Below are 18,965 nucleotides of genomic sequence, written 5' to 3' on the forward strand. Positions count from 1 at the left end.
CCAATCAATGTTTCTCTCTCACAGTGATGTTTCCCTCTCTCTCCCATCTTTTCCTTTCTCTCTAAATCAATGAACATATCCCTGAGTGAGGACCAACTTCAATAAGCTCCTATTGGTCAAAGATGGGACAATTTGACTCACTTCATAAGTTATATTAATGTCTAACCACTATGCTGTACACTTGAAACATAATATTGAATGTCAACTCTAACCGAAAAAATTTTTAAAAAATTTTAAAAAGATGGGAAAATTTGAGCATCAGTGAGAACAGTAACTGCAATTATACATCAAGTTAAAATCCACATGTTCATAATGAGATTAGAAAACAGCCCTTGCTGTCATGGCTCAGCAGATTGAGTGCCATCCTACAAACCAAAAGGTCACGGGTTCGATTCCTGGTCAAGGGCATACACCTGGGTTGTGGGCCAGCATCTCAGTTGGAGATGTGACAGGCAACTGATCAAGATGTTTTTCTTCCTCTTTCTCCGTCCCTTCCCCTCTCTCTATGGATAAATAAAATATTAAAAAACATAACCCAAACCTTAGTTGGTCACCTGTTGCCTGTGGAGGCTGTTATGGAACAAGCCCATTACTCTGAAAATTGCCCCATAAAGGGAAAAGAAAGTATCAAGCATATATCTTGACTTTCCTATAGAACTCTACTTCAGAGTAATCAACTAGTTGATGAGCAACAGTTATTTTTTTTAGAAGAACTCTAGTTTATAAAATTGGAAAAGAGTCACAAACTTAGAATATTACCAACTTACAATCCCTAAAAACACAATAACTGGCCCAGGAAAAGACCAATGAACCCCGCCCAAATCATTAGGTGAAAAACTACTGGGAAACTTTACAGACCAGACTCACAACGTCTAAACCCAATCTTATCACAAAAAGAGAGACAGCCTTTTTCGGATACCTCATAATGTAACAAAACAAGTGCCACCTATCAATTATTCTTGAAAAAAATAATAAAATGGAGCCTGCACCTGGTCGAGCCTCTCTCGGTTCACAGGAAATACAAGAAACAGAGGAGGGGAATGATGCAATAGAGACAGAACTGACAAAATTCAACTTGAGAGGATAAATGACAATTTTTTGAACCAGAGTCGATTAAAAGAGGGGAAGAGGAAGGCAGTGAGAATTTAAGATTAAAAGAGACTAAAGGGATGCCTGCTTTCAGCTGAGAGGCACTAACAGGAATCAGGCTAACCCTCCTGCCTGACCACTAAACCAGACAAAATGTATGGAACGACAGTTTTTTAGGACATCATGAAACAGGCAACGAAAGAGAGATCCCAGGGAGACTGGAAACAAATGCAGTGAGCCCTATGATCAACCCCAATTACCAGCCTTGAAGAGTTTCCAGAAGTTGCCACACAGCGGGGCATCGCCCAGAAGGAGCCTATTAGATCCTCTAAGCTGGGACAGAGCTGTGAGTCCAGGGAGACCAAGAGTCTGCAGGACAGAATACCAGAATGGAATGGCAGAGCACAGGGAGAGAACTTTGAAGACCTGCAAAAGGTCCCCTTCTAGCATGTGGCCAAGTACCGATCGTGAATGTGTACCACTACCCAAGGTCACCAAAGAGCCAGCAGAAAGGCTGAGAGGTATTCATCCTGAACCAGGAACAGGACCTGTTCTCACCAGGCAGAAGGGAAAACCCCACAATGCACTGGCCATTTGGGAGAGTGCTTGAATGGCCTTGCTTCAGTAGTGGAAAAGAAATGCCCTGAGAATGAGAACTGCTCTGGTCTTACCTAACAAATATGATAAGCAAGACCTGAAAGAAACAATAACTGCATCCCAGAACAAAGCTCATGCCTGGCATCCAATAAAAAAGAGGATTGCAAAGAAGCAGAAAAATATGACCCATTCCGAGGAACAGTCATTCAATCAAAACCAACACAGAACTGACACAAATGTTAGAATTAGCAGACAATATGAAAACACTTGGAACTATACTGAAGCTATTCAGAAAGTGAAGTTTAGACATGTAACCTGAAAAAGAGCAAAAAGGACTAATATTACCTGATTTTAAGACTTAGCAGCTACAGTGTGGGGAGAGGTGGGAGCAGCAGGAGGGAGGGATTGTGAAGGGGCACCAGGGAGCTTTCGGAGGAGATAACATGTCCATTACCGTGACTGTGTGCCAAGGCTTCATGCATGTATACATATGCACAAATGTCTTAAGTTGTACTCTGTCAATGTGTACAGTTGATTGTATGTCCATTACACCTCAAGTTGGGGAAAAAAGATTTAGAAGACATCAAGTAAATGCAATGTATTGATCTTATTTGGATCTTGATTTGAACAAAGCAGCTATAAAAAAGTTATAAATCTTGGGGAAATTCAAATAAAGATTGTATATTAATGACATTAAGCTGCTCTTACTAATTTTTTTACATGTTAATGGTGTTAAGGCTATTTTGAAAAGTCTTTATCTTTTAAAGATAAATACTGAAGTATTTACGGTTGATATGATATCAAAGATTTGCTTCAAAATAACTCCAAGTAAGCGAGGAAGTGAGGAGAACTATGATTGAAACAAAAGTGGCCATATGTTATTGCAGCTAGGTGATGGGCACATGGAAGTTCATTTATTTCCTTTTTGTATATATTTTAAAATTCCCGCAGTGTGAAAAAAGAGAGGGAGGAGAGAAAGCATGTAACAGAAACTGAAATGTTAGTGGGGCCAGTTTCCTCACTAGTAAAATAAGGGGGTTGGATTAATATGCACGTTTTAACACTGGCCCATTTCATTTGCACACAGGAAGTAAACATTTGTTTTAAAATAAAGTGAACAATAATTTTTGCATTAAAACAATACTGTTCCAAATCCTAAGTTTATCTAGTAAATGAATTTTTATTCTCTAATACCTTATATAGTATGTTTATTTCATAAATATGAGTATATAACATTAAAACATCTCAGAAGAAAAGGACAAGGACAAGTTGTAGGGGGAAATAATATTGTCAGCCTAAAAGAACTAACTGCTCACCGTCAGAAGCTTGGTAGTGATGCCAGCATCCACTACGGCCTTGTGCATGGCGCGTAGCGTCTCTAGCTCTGGAGCAGCAATGAACACCACGTAGGGCATGAACTCCGATGTCCTTAGTACTTTCAGGGCCTGTGTAGGAGAAAAATTATACACCAATATACACAGGATTCCAATTTGTATTGTTACCCTTTATTTACTAAATAATCAAAGTCTATCTGCCCTCTTCCGAAGGATTAAGGATATAATTTAACACTTGCCCCACTTCTATCCTTTTGATTCTTACAATACTTTCCCCAAACAGTGATCCATTAATTGTGTTCTGACCTCAGTCTCACTACTCTTTAATCCTCCTGAACAAAGGACAGCATCAAACTTAATGACCCAAAAGTCATCAAAAATGATGTAAATGCATTCTATGTGTTAACTGCAGGATTCTGTTAATATTTAAAAAGCCAGAAATTAATCTCAGTATCTATTAATTGGAGAGTTGTTACATAAATCAATATATATCCACATTATGAAATACTAAGCAGCAAAGAATAAAAAAAGCTCTATAGTAACTGACATAAAAAGATCTTCAAGTAAAACTGTTTAATGAAAAAAGCTAAAGAATTTGTATAGGATTTTCCCATTCATGAACAGAATGAACAAAAATAGAAAATAGAAAACCCATCACATTTTATATATGTATATGTGCACATACATTATATATTTTCTTTACTTAAGGCATATTAAAAAGACATAAAGATACACACCAAACTCAATGTTTATCTCTGAGTAGAGAAGTGAGTTTGGGTTAAGTGCAGAGTAGTGGTAAGGGGCTGGTGAGAGAGACATGAATTGCAATGAGCATGAAATGAATGTTTATGTGTATGTGTTGGGTAGGAATGGATGTTACTTCAAATTTTTATTCTTTTATTTATGCATTTTTAATTTAAAAGATTTTTTCAATTACAGTTTATAGTTAATATTATTTTGTGTTAGTTTCAGGTATACAGCAAAGTGGTTAGACAATCAAATACTTCACAAAGTGTTCCCTCTGATATTTTCACTACTCAACTGGTACCGTGAGTAGTTATTGCAATATTATCAACACTATTTCCTATGCTGTACTTTACATCCCCATGACTATTTTGAACTTGGTTTAAATTTTAAACTTAATATTTCCTAATGTATGCATTTATATATTACTTGGGCAAGTAAATATTAAATTTCTATCACATTTCTAATGCTTGACTAATTGATCACAGATTTATTTAACTCATGCATATGCATAATATGGCTCTCTATCACCAACAGGTAATGGAGGGAAAGAGCTACCTTCACAATCTCAAAACAAAACAAAACCTCCACAGGAAATAAAATGTAAAAGAAACAGCTTTGGAATCCATGCAGCTTACCTGTGGGTTGACATCCAAAATGCAAGTTCTTCCAGTTTGAACCACCTCAAGAATAGAGTCAATCTTGGTTCCATAGAGATTTCCTTCATATTCCCCATGTTCCAAATATTTTCCAGCTTTAATATCTGCTTCCATCTCAGAACGTGACACAAATTTATAAGCCTGGCCATCTTTTTCATCTTCCCTTGGTTTCCGTGAAGTAACTAAATAAAATAATGTTGAGAATTTATACAAAGACAGTGCAGGATGTTAGAAAATAGATTAAAATGAACAGGGTCGCTTAAGCTTTTTCCGTTTAGTGCCTCTGGCCAAATCTGGCCTGCTTGTTATTTTTTAAATAAAGTTTTATTGGACAACAGCTACACTCATGCTTTTTATCACATATGGTTCCATTTGTTTTCTACTGGCGGGGTAGCTGTGATAGAGCCTAGATGATAGTTACTATGTGGCCCCTGAGTAAAACAGTTTTGCTGATTCCTGACCTATAGGAATGTTTTAAAAGGTAGTCCCCAATATGCAATTTGTCTAAAAAAATGTGCTTTAACCAAAATATAATTATTTGGAAGTAGAGTTCTATATTTAAATTCTTAAATATGGGGAATCATAGTAAGTGTGAGATTATGTTGCAAGAAAGTATCTTTTTGAGCTGACCAGCACTCCCCTTCTCCTTAAGAAATATCAATTATATTCTTTCCTTATACTTTAACATTTCCTAATTGAGTGTCCAGCAACTGGGCAAAGTTCTCCTATTCTTAGTTAATTAGTATTATCACTTTTCTGAAGTGTAGTTTTACCCACAAGTTCTCTATCCTTTATCTCATCTCAACACCTTTATTTTAGCTTCCTGCTTATTGATGCTCCTAAACATTAATTTTTCTATTCTGTACTTTAGCGACCTCAAAGTTATAAGGTTAAATAGCCACCTCAAAGTTATTAAGGTTATTAAGGTCCATTAACTTTCTGTACTCTGATACAATGTGTATCCTTGCTGAGAGAATGAGAATGAAGGGACCGAGTAAAAATTTAGGGATCCTGTTGTATGATATTTTAAAGCTCTAAGTACTTCCAGAGACACACAATTCCTCTGCAACTTGGGCCTTGCTAAGAATGGACTATTATCACCTTTCAAACTGTTGCAAAAGTGCAAAATTTGGTAATCTCTGCCAACTTGTTAACAGTCGCTTGGAAGAAGAGAGGTAGAGTGTGTGCGTGTGTGTTACTTTCAAGTTTAGCCTTAATCTCAGTTTAAGCTGGATCAGTATAAAAAAGTTTTCAACTTCTAATCAAGCACTTACACATGCAAAATATCTGAAAAAAAAAAAACATTAAAAACACATACAATTAAAATTAGAAAGTAACCCAGATTAAAAGTTGATGGCATTTTAACTATTTGTAATAAGCATTACACATCAGGCTGGCGTAGCTCAGTGGATTGAGCGCGGGCTGGGAACCAAAGTGTCCCAGGTTCGATTCCCAGCCAGGGTACATTCCTGGGTTGCAGGCCATAACCCCCAGCAACCGCACATTGATGTTTCTCTCTCTCTCTCTCTCTATCTCCCTCCCTTCCCTCTCTAAAAATAAATAAATAAAATATTAAAAAAAAAAGCATTACACATCAAAAAAACTTTTATAAGAACAAAATGAACTTCAAACTTAAGCTCAATAATAAGGGTCCAATTGGTGAGACCATTATGTACAACTGGACTCCCTTTTCTCCTGCTGTTTTCTGGCTCAACCTTGAGAGTGATCATCTCAGACCAATGTGCACGCATAGCATTTACAAAGTAACTTAAAGATATTCAAGGTGATAAGATGATGGCTTTTATAGTCAAAACTGGGTGATCTCTAATGCTTCTAGAACTATCCACCAAGGATGGTGTGATACAACTTCTAAGACAATTTAAAACTCCCCGGATAAATACACCCTAGGACTTGGCTCAGTATCTGTGAACACAGTTTTAGAAGAGTACCATTTTTTGGTGAAGCTCTACAGTGAAACCACGTACATGGGATTGTGCTGCTAGAAATACGTGTGTACAGGCACCCTATTGCTCCCACTGCCATCTCAACGCGCCGAGGCAGTCTTAATTCTTAGCCAAGTGTTTTTAGTTTGCCCGTGCACTTTACACCCCCATCCTCTACTGAACACTCAAAGGACAAAACAAAAACTGTACTGCCACACATTTCTCTTTTCATTCCTAGAAAAGAGAAACTACAATGAGATATCACCTCACACCTGTCAGAATGGCTATCATCAACAAATCAACAAACAACGAGTGCTGGAGAGGACGTGGAGAAAAGGGAAGCTTTGTGCACTGTTGGTGGGAGTGCAGACTGGTGCAGCCACTGTGGAAAGCAGCACATAGTTCCCCCAAAATGAAATACGGAACTGCCTTACGACGCAGCAATCTCACTTCTGGGAATATATCTGAAGAAACCCAAAACACTGTCAAAATAATATATGCACCCCTATGTTCATTGCAGTGGCATTTACAATAGCCAAGACTTGGAAGCAGCCCAAGTGTCCAACAGTAGATGAGTGGATAAACGAGCTGTGGTATATTTACATAGTGGAATGCTACTTGGCCATAAAAAAGAAGGAAATCTTACCTTTTGGGTCAGCATGGATGGACATGCAGAGTATTATGCTAAGTGAAATAAGCCAGTCTAACAAAGACAAATACCATATAATTTCATTTATATGTGTAATCTAATGAACACAATAACCTAACAAAATAGCAACAGACTCATAGACACAGAGAACAGACAGACAACTGTCAGAGGGGAGTGGGGTTGAGGGGCTGGGTGAAAAAGGTAAAGGGATTAAGCAAAGAAACCAAACAAATAAAACCCTCACGGACAGAGAACAGCACAGTGATTAATAGAGGCAAAGAGGGGTAAGGGGAGGTAGAAGAGGGTAAAGCAGGGATGCATGGTGATGGAAAGAGACTTGACTTTGGGTGGTGAACACACAATATACAGATGATGTGTTATAGAATTGTACTCTCGAAACCTATATAATTTTATTAACCAATGTCACCCCAATTAATTCAATAAAATTAAAAAAATAACTGGAACCTCCATGCATTGCTGGGAGTGTAAAATGGTACAGCCACTGTGGAAAACAATGTGGCAGCTTCTCAAAAGGTCACACACAGTCACTGTGTGACCTACTAATTCCATTTCTACGTATGTACCTGAGAAAAACAAATCACGTATGTCTACATAAACACTTGTACACAAACGTTAATAGCAGCATTATTCATTATAGCTAAAAAAAAAAAAAGAGCAATCCAAATGTCCATCAGCTGATATACAGCTAAAATGTGGTGTAGCCATAAAATGGAGTATCATTTAACAATAAAAAGTAACTAAATACTGCTACCTCCTATAACATGGATGAACCTTGAAACCATGTTAGGTAAAGAAGCTTATTACAAAGCACACATATTGGATAATTACATTTCTGTGAAATGTTCAGATAGGCAGATTTATTGTGACAGAAAGCCCACTAATCATCAGCACAATGAGCTAAAAAATATGCACACAAAGGCATATCATTATTAAATTTCAAAATATTGAAATACAACAAAGTATAGCAAAAGACTGAATATTTGTGAAAGAAAAATCAGGTCATGTATGAAATAACAAGAATTAGAACGACACTGAACTTCTTTACAGAACCATATTCAAGTAAGATCTTGTGAGTTTTACAATCCAGAATTTCTATTCTATGCTAAATAATCAATCAAATACAGGGCAGAAAGTACACATCTTCAACTCCAACAGTGTGGAAATTAATCCCATACATCATTTCTGGTGAAGTTACAAGAGGATGTGTCCAGAAAAACAAGGCAATAAACTAAGAAAGAAGAGGAAGATGCAGGAACAAAGGCTCCAACCCGGGACAGCAGCGAGGAGGAGCAACGGCACTGTGGGGGCAGCACCGTGGGGGCAGCGGGGTGGCTGGGGCAGACAGCGCGCGGTGCTCCCTGAAGTGAAAGGCCTGAGGTTCTGAGACAGAGGTCTCCAAGGAAAAAAACATGACTTAATAAATGAGTAAGTCTCTGGTTTAAAACAAAACAAAACTATACACATGAAACAAGGTAAGAGAAGAAAACAGGGTGCCCAGAGATTGCTGGGTGGGGGACGAGGCGGAGGCCGTCTGAGAAAGGAACACTGAATTAACGGAAACTGGGGCTTTCTTTACGCTGGGAGGTGAGTCGGGAAGCCGACAGAAGGGGCCCGCGCTGGACAAGGCAGGAAGCAGCAGAATGCAGACAATGAAGAAACATGAAGACTACCAAAAGAGACAGCAGAGAGAAAGAAAAGCAACTGTTTCTGTAAGTAGGCCCAAAGTGGGGGTAGAGGAAAATGGTTATTTTTTCCACTAAATGTCCTTAAGAACTACTTAACTAAAATACTGTACATGTATTAATTTGATAAAATAAAATACCTTAAAATACTCAAAAAATACTTGGACCAGAGTGAGCTTTTTACAACTGCGTAACTAGGATCCGTCAGAGTTTAGTGATTTATAGTGCCTACAACGAAATCCAAAGCCTCACCCTGAGGGGATGATAAAAAATAGCACAAGGGGGCAGTGATAAGGTTACTCTCCCAGCAGCCCCTGAGGACTTCAGCAATAAGATTATTCACTGCAAACTAAACCTCAAAAAAGGATGAAAATAGAGAAACTCTAAAATTCATCTGAAAGAGATGCAGTAACATTAGGCTAAGATTTGACTCGGAATAGTTTAAAGGCATTAAATTAATATACCTAAAGAAATACTGTGTTAATCAAAATAAGGGGGTTTGGTCAGCAATAGAGGCACAGAAAGGAGACTTATAAAGGCGACACTGGCCTGCCTCCTGCATTCTTTAGGGGACAGAGCATGTAAGTTCCCACAAGTAAAGGCTCATGGATCCTTACAATAAAGACAAATGTATATTAGCCCTTATAGTAAGTCAATGATACCATCTAACTCCTTGATCTAATTCCATTCTTCTCATCAAGCATACTTCTGACATCATTATTGAACTTAACATGTAATATGCAAATAGGGAAAGAATGCAAACATCATAAGTGTTTGATTCCCTTAAAGGTTGTACTTCCCATCAGTATCATTTTATTTTGTACATCAATCTTTGAGACCTTAATTAATGCTGCCTGCTCTGGAAGATGAATCACTCTCGATGCGCCATCAAAAATCAGGTTTATGATCTTGCAGGGTCACACAAACTAACAAAGGGATTGCCACAGTGAGAAGTGTCTGAGGATCTCTCTTTTCTTTACACTAAACTGGGCAGAAAATACAGCGTCAGATGGTAAAAGGAAATACAAAGTTGATGCTGACTTTGCCACAACTCCCGATGCTTGTATTAACCAACATTTCTGGAGGCAGGAGTCTGGAGAAGTGACTGCCCCCAAGCAGCAGGTTGACAGGGAAATAGTGTTATCTCAAGACAGCTGTACTTTTCAGTATCTTCTATTTGTTTGTGTTCGCTGATATAATAAAAAATTATTTGGGAATAAAGATGATAATAATAATCTGCCCCACTACATTTTCCTGCCAATTAAATAGCAAAGAAAACACAAAAACTTACATGGCACTGTAGTTCCAAATCTAGTGGGATTCAACACTATGAACCTGTTTTTCAAGCTTCTTCGTCCCACACCTTGAGCTCCTATTAGTACTAACGTCTTTCTCTGGAAGGGAGGCATTTTGGCTACCTCCTCATAGATCTGGATCTCATGACGATCAAATTCTAAATGTAAAAGGAAATGGAAAACATCATATTCAATTGTCTTTTATGGGGACAAATAAATCTCTGTTATTCTGTTCAGTAATGTCTTAGTTGCCTTGATAGTTAAATATCATTTAAATTGTATGCAGTACAGATTTATTTTTATTAATTGGGTAAAGTACAAAAAATTATATTTTAATTTAAACATCTGCTTCCATCCATGTGCTCTTAAAATTTGTCTAGCCAAGATAGAAAAATGTTTGCTTCAACCTTACCAGATATTTTATTCATAAAATCTTTTTTTTATCAATTCATGAGTAGAAATAATTCCTTTAAAATAAATAATTCAGTGACAAATAGTTTATATAATTTATTCAGCTAAAAAGTGTGTATCATTCCCAGCTGGTGTGGCTCAGTGGATTGAGTGCTGGCCTGTGAACCAAAGGGTCACAGGTTTAACTCCCAGTCAGGGCACGTGCCTGGGTTGTGGGCCAGGTTCCAGTAGGGGGCATGAAGAGGTAACCACACATTGATGTTTCTCTCCCTCTCCTTCTCCCTCCCTCTCTCTAAAAATAAAATCTTTATAAAACATTCAGTCTTACAAAAAATAGTGTATCAAATATGGAGGACAGCAGTATACCTAGCGTGGCTGCTTAAATAAGTTCTTGTAGAATAAGTATGCCCTTCCAGTGATATAAATGAATAAATACTGCCTTAGTGACTCCGCAAATACCAGTTTGCATGTATTTGCATTTATTAATCAATACAATCAATGTAGAAAACATACTGACATTTAATTATTAAGATTCTAAATTTATGTATAACATAAAATACAGGATCCAAATTATTTTCAGTAATGCAAATTATCACATTCCAAAATGATAATCTTATTCAATAGAAAAATACAAATTTCCTATTTTCCAAAAAAGCTTTAACAACATATATTTAATGACTAATAAGGCTAAACTGAGTTTGAAATATTATATTGCCGTTATTATGGCTATAACTCTCAATCTATAGTAACAACACTTCTTCCTTAGGTTATTTTAACAGCAACTCCTTTAAACTGATATTAAGGGAGAGCCTATTTTCTCATTATTATATTATTATAATGTATTATTATATTATTTCCTTTATAGTATGCTATTTAGTTTAATACCAGTAAAGAGGCAGCTCTGAACTAAAGAAAGTACTTTAAGACGGACAACTCCTTTGAGTAAGTTTCCAGAGCTATGTTTCACTCCTATCAGCCTCTAAAAATGAAAAGAATAACTATGGGAGTTGTCATATTTATCTTTCCTTAAGTCTAAAAGATTTAAGAAAGAATTCTAAGAGATTAGACTGATACTTCTTTTTCTTTTTCTTTTATTTTGGTGTACAGGTCTCTGCTCTAACCGGCGAAGCCACCTGGCCTGGGGAGATGAGACTAAGACTTGGTTCAGGACTATTTTCCCAAAAGTATGATGGACATTGTTAGGCCAAATATAGTTGCCTCAATTGTAACTTTTTAATACCTCCATAAAGGCATTTTGCTCTTTAGAAATGACACATAAATTACTATCAAAGTTCTCTGAACGAATAGTTTCAATTATAAATTGCTCCTTTATTAACACAAGCACAAATCCTAACCAAGTCACTGTATTGTAAACTATACTCATAAAATAAAGCACATTGGTGACAGTATAAACATGTGTAATATTGGGATTTAAATAATGTCTTTATATTATATTGTACTATGCATTCATATGAATTGGGTATAATCTGAGTTATACTCATTGAAAATTATACATTTAGATCTTATGCCACACTGATTAATAATATAAAGCTATTTCACTTAGACTTCTCAAAAAGTATTGCAAACATACCTGCATTTCTGGTTGTAAGGTACATCATCTTTTTCTTTTTTTTGCTACTTATGGTTCCACAAAAAGGTCCTGAAGGATGACAAGACAAATATAACCTAAGCAGCATGTCAAAATATGATAAAACTGCCCTGTGGTTTTCTATAGGAGTGGAAAAATTATTTCCCCACTGCTGCATCCTACAAAGCAGAAGGGGGCAGCTGAGCCACTGAATTCTGACACCATACCACCAGGTGGCAAAAAGGAATCAAAAGTTTACGTTTGAGAGAGATACAATAAAGCAGATGGGGATTAATTTTAGATATTTATTAAATAAAGTAATTTGCTAATTCAGATGAAAGAGGTAAAGAAAGGTGGCCACAAAGGATGACTTGTTACTTATTGTGTAGCTCATCACCTGAACTGTCCCAGTCTCTTCTAACAAATGCCTTTCTCTTCTCTTCCAGGAACTGGCTTGGAATGAGACCAGCGCTTCTTCCCTCTTTTACATGGCTAGCCTAGAATCAAATTAATGAATTGTGTATGTCAGTGACCAAAATTTGAGACGATATTCTAAAAAGTAGGACAAGCAGTAGTCAGTAAAATAAAAATACCACATTTGCTCTTAAAAACTGACCTTGCAATTTAAATCCACGGCATTGTCAAATTATTTAAACACTTTAGCATTAAGGAATTGAGTGGCACCTAATCAATCAATCCACCCACCACCTGGTAGGAAAATTTGGGGACCAAAAGACAAAAGTAGATAGGCTCTTCAAATTTCCAAAACTTTTTACTTATAATACTACGTTAGTCAAGAATGGAAAGGAACAAATGCTATTCCGTGTGTTTACAGGACATTTCATCCAGCATCCTCTAGTAAGATATTTTCTACCAACCTTCATCCCACCATGTTGGTATCTCCTGAGGCCACATCAGAGAGAGAGAGCAGTGGGAAACAGAGTGGAGCTTTAAATTCACGCTATCAGCAATCTGAATATCCTCAGAGGTAGTAAGTTTAAGGAGGTAAAACTTCAACTACTGTCAAGAAACTTTTAAAATAAAAACCAAAGAAGTGCTAGTAGTCAGAGAACTGGCTACCTAGGGGCTTATTCCACAAAGTCAGTGACTTTATCCTTACAAAATAGCATACAAAAATATGGTACATTTTTAGCAATTACAATCCCAAAAGACAGAATTAAAGGAAGAAACCACAAAATGCAGGAAGAAATTGAGATAATGGTGAAAGAATTAGACAAGAAAACTAAGAGATGGCATTCAAAAACTCAGAAAATAGAAACTGGAAAAATTCAATGAAGGACACAGCCACAGAAGGCAGGTATTTCAGGTGACCAGTCTGAGAAAATCAGTGGAAAGCTGCTGACATCAAGAATTCTATTTCTTCGTTTTCTAACCAGTTGTACATATTGTCTTAATTTAAATTTAAGGACACCTTAGTAAGATTGTTCTCATTTTTCTAATTCATTGCCCTGAGAAGTCAATATAACTTATTAGAGCTAATTGTATTACTGATATATCAGTGTAATTTAGAGTTTAGTGCTGAGTTCTGGGTCCTTTTCTCACAGCTTGTTCTTTAACAAGACTCGGATCGCTTAAGGAAATTTAGACTTTCAATTTCCTAGTTTCTCTGGTTCTGAACACTGTGGTTGTTAGCAGATGCAAACAATGACAAAAACAGACTTATGGCTGCTAGAGATTTCTGAAAGTTGTATTAAGGGAAAGGAGAAAGAACACCATCACACAGATCTGGAAAACCAGGGGGACAAAATACAGTGCTAACACACACCCTGTTCCATACACACATTTCAATCCACAATCTAAAACATCACTGATGATACAGCACACCTTCACTCCTCAATAAATGAGGAGAGGTAGGCAAATGGATTTAAGAGCTAAGAGCTTAAAAAATTGTTTTATTTGCCATGAATGTATTCAGAAGAAGGGGAGACAAGAGAAAAGCTACTACAACCACAATAAAAAACTCCTGGTTAAAACAAACAAAAACAGACACTTTTTGAAAAGGGATGACCCCAAACGAGTTGTTCTTACCCAATTCTCTATCTTACTGCAATTACCCGTCAGGAAGAACCGACTGGTCTAATCCCTAAACCAGGGATGGCATCACAGGCTACTTAATTCTGCATTGATTAACAGCTACTCACAAATTCTCTCCCAATTTGGTCTTCTATCCATAAAATCAGCAGCCATGAAGCAGGAGCTATTTATGCAGGAAGAGACATTGGAACAAATGCTAATAATACCATCTTCCTAAAGATTCAAATATTGGCCAGATCTAAGACTGAAACAAAAAAAGCAGTTGAGGAAACTCTGAGAAGCGTACTAACCTGCCACCAGTTTGGGTCTTCTCTGTTTACAATCTGAAGAATTTCTCCTTTTGAAAACTTCAATCCTGCTTCTTTGCAGGGTATTAGGTTATCATTGTATGGATTATAATCAAAATGACACTTCACAAATACCTAAAGCACACAGAATAATAAAAAATACTATAGACTGTCATTTGTCACTGAATGTTTGAAATCTTTTGCAAAACACTTGGAGTTCAGTGTTACTAATAATGTATTTATTTTTATTTTTTTTAATCCTCACCCAAGGACATGCTTATTGATTTTAGAGAGAAGGGAAGGGTAGGAGGGAGAGGGGGGAGAGAAATATCAATGTGAGAGAGAAATATCAATCAGTTGCCTCTCATACATGCCCTGATCGAGGATCGAACCCACAACCTAGGCATGTGCCTGGACCTGGAATTGAACTGGAAACCTTCTGGTTTACGGGAGGACATTCCAACCAACAAAAATTACACAGTCCAGGGATTCGACGACATATTTAATAGTTTGACCAAGGAACTTATCTTTCAAATAAAAATGAAAGTATTAGGACATTAATAATTTGGTATCAGAAAAGAAAATACAAAATAAACATTAACACTACATTAAAATTTTGTTTCTATTTTAATGTCTAATCTTAAATAAACAGTGTTTGACAACCATTAATTCCACCTTTCTTTTCACATGAATTTCCAACCAACACTGCATAATTTTTATGCAAGCAAATGCTACTTCCTAATTAACATTCTGAAACAACATATGCAGTTGATTGAAGGCATATATTTCATACATATTGGGACTGACTTTTTGAAAGAGCTCTGAAACCAAAATTAAATAATAAAAGTTCATGTTGAAGATGGACTGAACTATATTTAGTAACCTTGAAAAAAATACCAACTTTCATCCCTGTTATTAATTTTCTTTTCACATAGACTTACACTGGACAAAACAAGTGTGGAAAATACTTTTCTGGAATCATCTTGCTTTAATTTTTTGATTATCATTAAACTAATTGTAAGACAAATACTGAAAAAGGCTTAAAACTACTTTAAATTATTTTAACTATACAGATTTCTTTTAAATCTGTCTTATCAATAAAGATATGTCAGTTATCAGTTAGTTATGATCTCCAGTATCTAGAATATTTTGCTTATTTACTTCAATTTGAATTCTAATTAAGCTAAGCATTTTCAGTATTTGATAGCAAGTTCAGACATAATTTTTCTTAAAACAAACTTTTCATGCATATTTATAGAAATTCAAATTTTATCTTCTAAAGAACTGACTTAGCATTAATCAGCAGGTAAACTTTAACAAGCAGGAAAAACGCATAATTAGTCAAAATAATGTTATTTTTCTATTTTTTATCATATGCCTATAAATATAACACCAGATATTCACATAACACACATTAACACCTTATTAGTGCAGTAAAATGTAATGTGATGGATGCATATTAAATGATTTAAAAATAATTAAATATGGGAACATGTGACCGAATTTTAGTTTTTTACAACTAGATGGTTTTAAAAGAAAGCATTCAAAACATTTTCAACAACTTTGGAAAGGCTAGATATTAGTGTTTAAAAAAAATTAGCAAGTCAATCATTTTTTCTGAGATACAATTTTAGCCATATCTAAAAAAGCGAGCATATAAATAATATTAAGATAGCCTAAAATGTGACAATTGGTAACTTGACAATGACATGCAGCTCAACGATCTGGCAATGGAGAAAACCCCGAACGACTAAGTTCAATCAAGGCAGATTTAGTCAGCTGGTGAGACAGAAAAGCGGAGCACCAGAGGCTGTCCTGGAATGACATCATACCTGATGGGTGTGTGCTGGATGCCTCTCCGTTTTGATGCAACTCTAGAAACATATTTTTTCATTGTATAAATAAAGCCAGGCTTTAAAGTGATAATAAATCAACAAAATAGAAACAAAGTACTGGCCCACTTTATTACTTCACTCATTTGGTAAAGCAACTACTTCCCTAAATAATTGTCCATATAGTATACTATCTGAAAATTATAAACGATAGAAGCAGAAAGTCTGAGGGGTTTGAGATGGGGCAGAGAAAAAGCACGAGCATGCAAAGCTGTAAAAACACTAGGAGACCTCTTACTTCTCAAGAAAGCTGCACTGATGAGTAATGAGAGTGCCATGTCATCACCATGACGACGTCTGTAATTCTTCCCTGCGGGACAGACTATGTTTTTAACCATAAAGCTCAGATTTTCTGAGTTTGCCCATATTCCAAATATTCATTCCCCAACTCCCATCAAATTATTCTGAAAATGTCATTGTTTGTGGAACAAAAACCATACCTTTCAAATGTAAAGTAAAGGGTTTCTAGAGGAAATAATTTTTATTTTTTAATTTATTAAATTAGTTTTGGAACATTACTTTTATGCTCAAAAACTTACATAAACTGGTCTTACTTTTAACTTTGAAAATTTGTATGAAAGAATGAACCCAATCTTTGATCTAAACATTTTATAGTTTAGACCATTTTATATAAACATTTTATATAAACTATAAACATTTTATAGTTTAGTTTTATAGTAACCTTAAAATCATTAGAGATTTGTCTAGTATAATTATATTTTATTAAGTGCATTTTAAACTGTTTCACTAATAGGCTATGGATGTTAACTGGTCATTCCTTATTAAAAAGTTTCTAAATACAACCTAACATATTTCAATCTCACATTCTTATTAAAAGAGAGATCTGAATGACTAACAATCTAAAGTAGATGGAAGAGAGAAAGGGAAGTACAAATGGCTTTTAACTATAGGAGGAGCTGTTCAACCTCACTCAGAGTAGAAAACAAACTAAAACTATATTATGACACACTTGGCTCTTGTCGGATCAGCATAAATAAAAATACTTGATACACCATGGCTGGAGTCATTCTTCTAACAGGTTGGTAAAAATACTGATTTAGTCCCTTGGGAGGACAATTTGGCAATAACTTTCAAAATCACAATGTAAAACTCTCTGACCTAGAAATCCACCTCTGGGAATATATTCAACAGTAATGTTATTCAGATATATATAAAGTGACTTATGAATAAGACTATTAACTACTGAATTATTCCTAATTGGAAAAGATCAGACACACCCTAATTATTTAATGTCAGGGAACTAATTAAACAAATCTACGTAATATAACATTATGCAGATGTTAAAAAGGGGGGCAGTGTATTTCCACAGGCAGACTATGTATCAAAACGGAAAGATCTTCAAGATAGTGTGGTTAATTAAAAAAACAAATCAAAACAAAAAAACAAGGTTCACAGGGTGTACACTATTTAACCTTTTTGTAAAGAAGGAGGCAGAAAGGGAAAAATATGTAATTTTTTACTTACTTGCATATGAATAAAGAAACTCTGGAAAGATAAATTAATAGCATGGTATCCTATGAGGTGAGTAAGGACTAGATTAGTAGAAGATTAGGAAGGAGGTTTCAACTGACTACAAATTTCTACTTCTTGATTTCACTTACACAAAACTTAAATTTATGTAGCAATAAAAGATAAAATGATTCCTGCTTCTAAGATGAAGCAGTAAGAACCCCAAACCTGAAACAACTAAAACACTGAACAAAATATGTGAAACATTTTTCAAGACATCAGAAAATGAAGATGCTGATTCCTAAAATGCAGGAGCAAGATCAGCTATATACTTGCTCCAGCCAATGGCACAGAGAAAGTTTCCACTGTGCAACTCAGAAAAGGAAAATCTGTGTGGAGCCCGGTGGTCTGCAAAAGTTGAGGAGAGGGCAGGAGACCAAGGTGGCTACAGTGTACAGAATAATCAGTGAGGAAAGGGTGACACTCAGAAAGGGCTCAAGAACTGCAGAGCACTCACTTGGGTCTTCAGCAAAGTACTGATCAGTGCTCATGTTTGAGGACACTGCTTAAGGCCAAGTAAAGAACCAGCATTAGAGGACAATTTAAGGAGTTTGTACAGGGTCAAAAATAGCCTGTAGTTCACCGGGATGAATGGGAAGACCTCATCATTCATGAGGCACTGAATATTAAGAGGGGTTATGCCCTACACTTAATCCTGCTGCAGTTCCTAACAAAGCTTAAAAGCAAGACCTAAAAGGATCAAACTGCTCCCAAGTAACTTAAGTATCCTACAACAAGGCCTAGGAATATTTCTAAGAATACAAAAACGTCCAGCACTCAACAAGGCAAAATTCGTGATGTCTGACAGTCAATCAAAAATTACCAGGCATGCAAATAAGCAGGAAAATATAACCTAAAATGTTCAGAAAAATCAATCAAGAGTGATCCCAAAATGACAAATATGACTGAATTAATAGACAAGAACACTAAAATAGTTCTTTTCACTTTACATATTTATTTACATGTTCAAGAAGCTAGAAGAAGAAATGGGCATGTCAGGTAAAAATGTGCCAGATACAAAAAAGACTCAAATTGAATTTCTACAGGTGAAAACCAAAATGTCTGGGACGAACACTATACCAGATGTGATTAAGAGCAGATTAGACATTTCAGAAGATTAGTTAACCTGAAGACATAGCAATAGAACCTATACAATGTGAAAAATTAGGAGAAAACCAAATTGAAATAA

General features: G+C 35.9%; 1 protein-coding gene across 4 annotated transcripts in view; it reads right to left on the minus strand.

Annotated features, from left to right (window-relative positions):
* Nucleotides 1-18,965, minus strand: part of PALS2 (protein associated with LIN7 2, MAGUK p55 family member) — a 97,837-nt gene that overhangs the window by 5,469 nt on the left and 73,403 nt on the right. For 3 of the 4 annotated variants that reach the window (XM_045827726.1, XM_045827724.1, XM_045827725.1), the window contains exons 6-12: nt 16,187-16,228; nt 14,358-14,489; nt 12,410-12,509; nt 12,016-12,084; nt 10,010-10,171; nt 4,403-4,605; nt 3,003-3,131 (exon numbers count right to left, since the gene is read on the minus strand). In XM_045827726.1, coding sequence (XP_045683682.1) covers nt 3,003-3,131; nt 4,403-4,605; nt 10,010-10,171; nt 12,016-12,084; nt 12,410-12,509; nt 14,358-14,489; nt 16,187-16,228 — 837 coding nt within the window. The remainder of the gene's footprint in view (nt 1-3,002; nt 3,132-4,402; nt 4,606-10,009; nt 10,172-12,015; nt 12,085-12,409; nt 12,510-14,357; nt 14,490-16,186; nt 16,229-18,965) is intronic. The other variant, XM_045827727.1, reaches the window with a different exon arrangement.

This window comes from Phyllostomus hastatus, unplaced genomic scaffold (genome assembly GCF_019186645.2).
Source record: "Phyllostomus hastatus isolate PE091 unplaced genomic scaffold, TTU_PhHast_1.1 phas_scaffold_78, whole genome shotgun sequence".
NCBI classification, from domain to species: domain Eukaryota; kingdom Metazoa; phylum Chordata; class Mammalia; order Chiroptera; family Phyllostomidae; genus Phyllostomus; species Phyllostomus hastatus.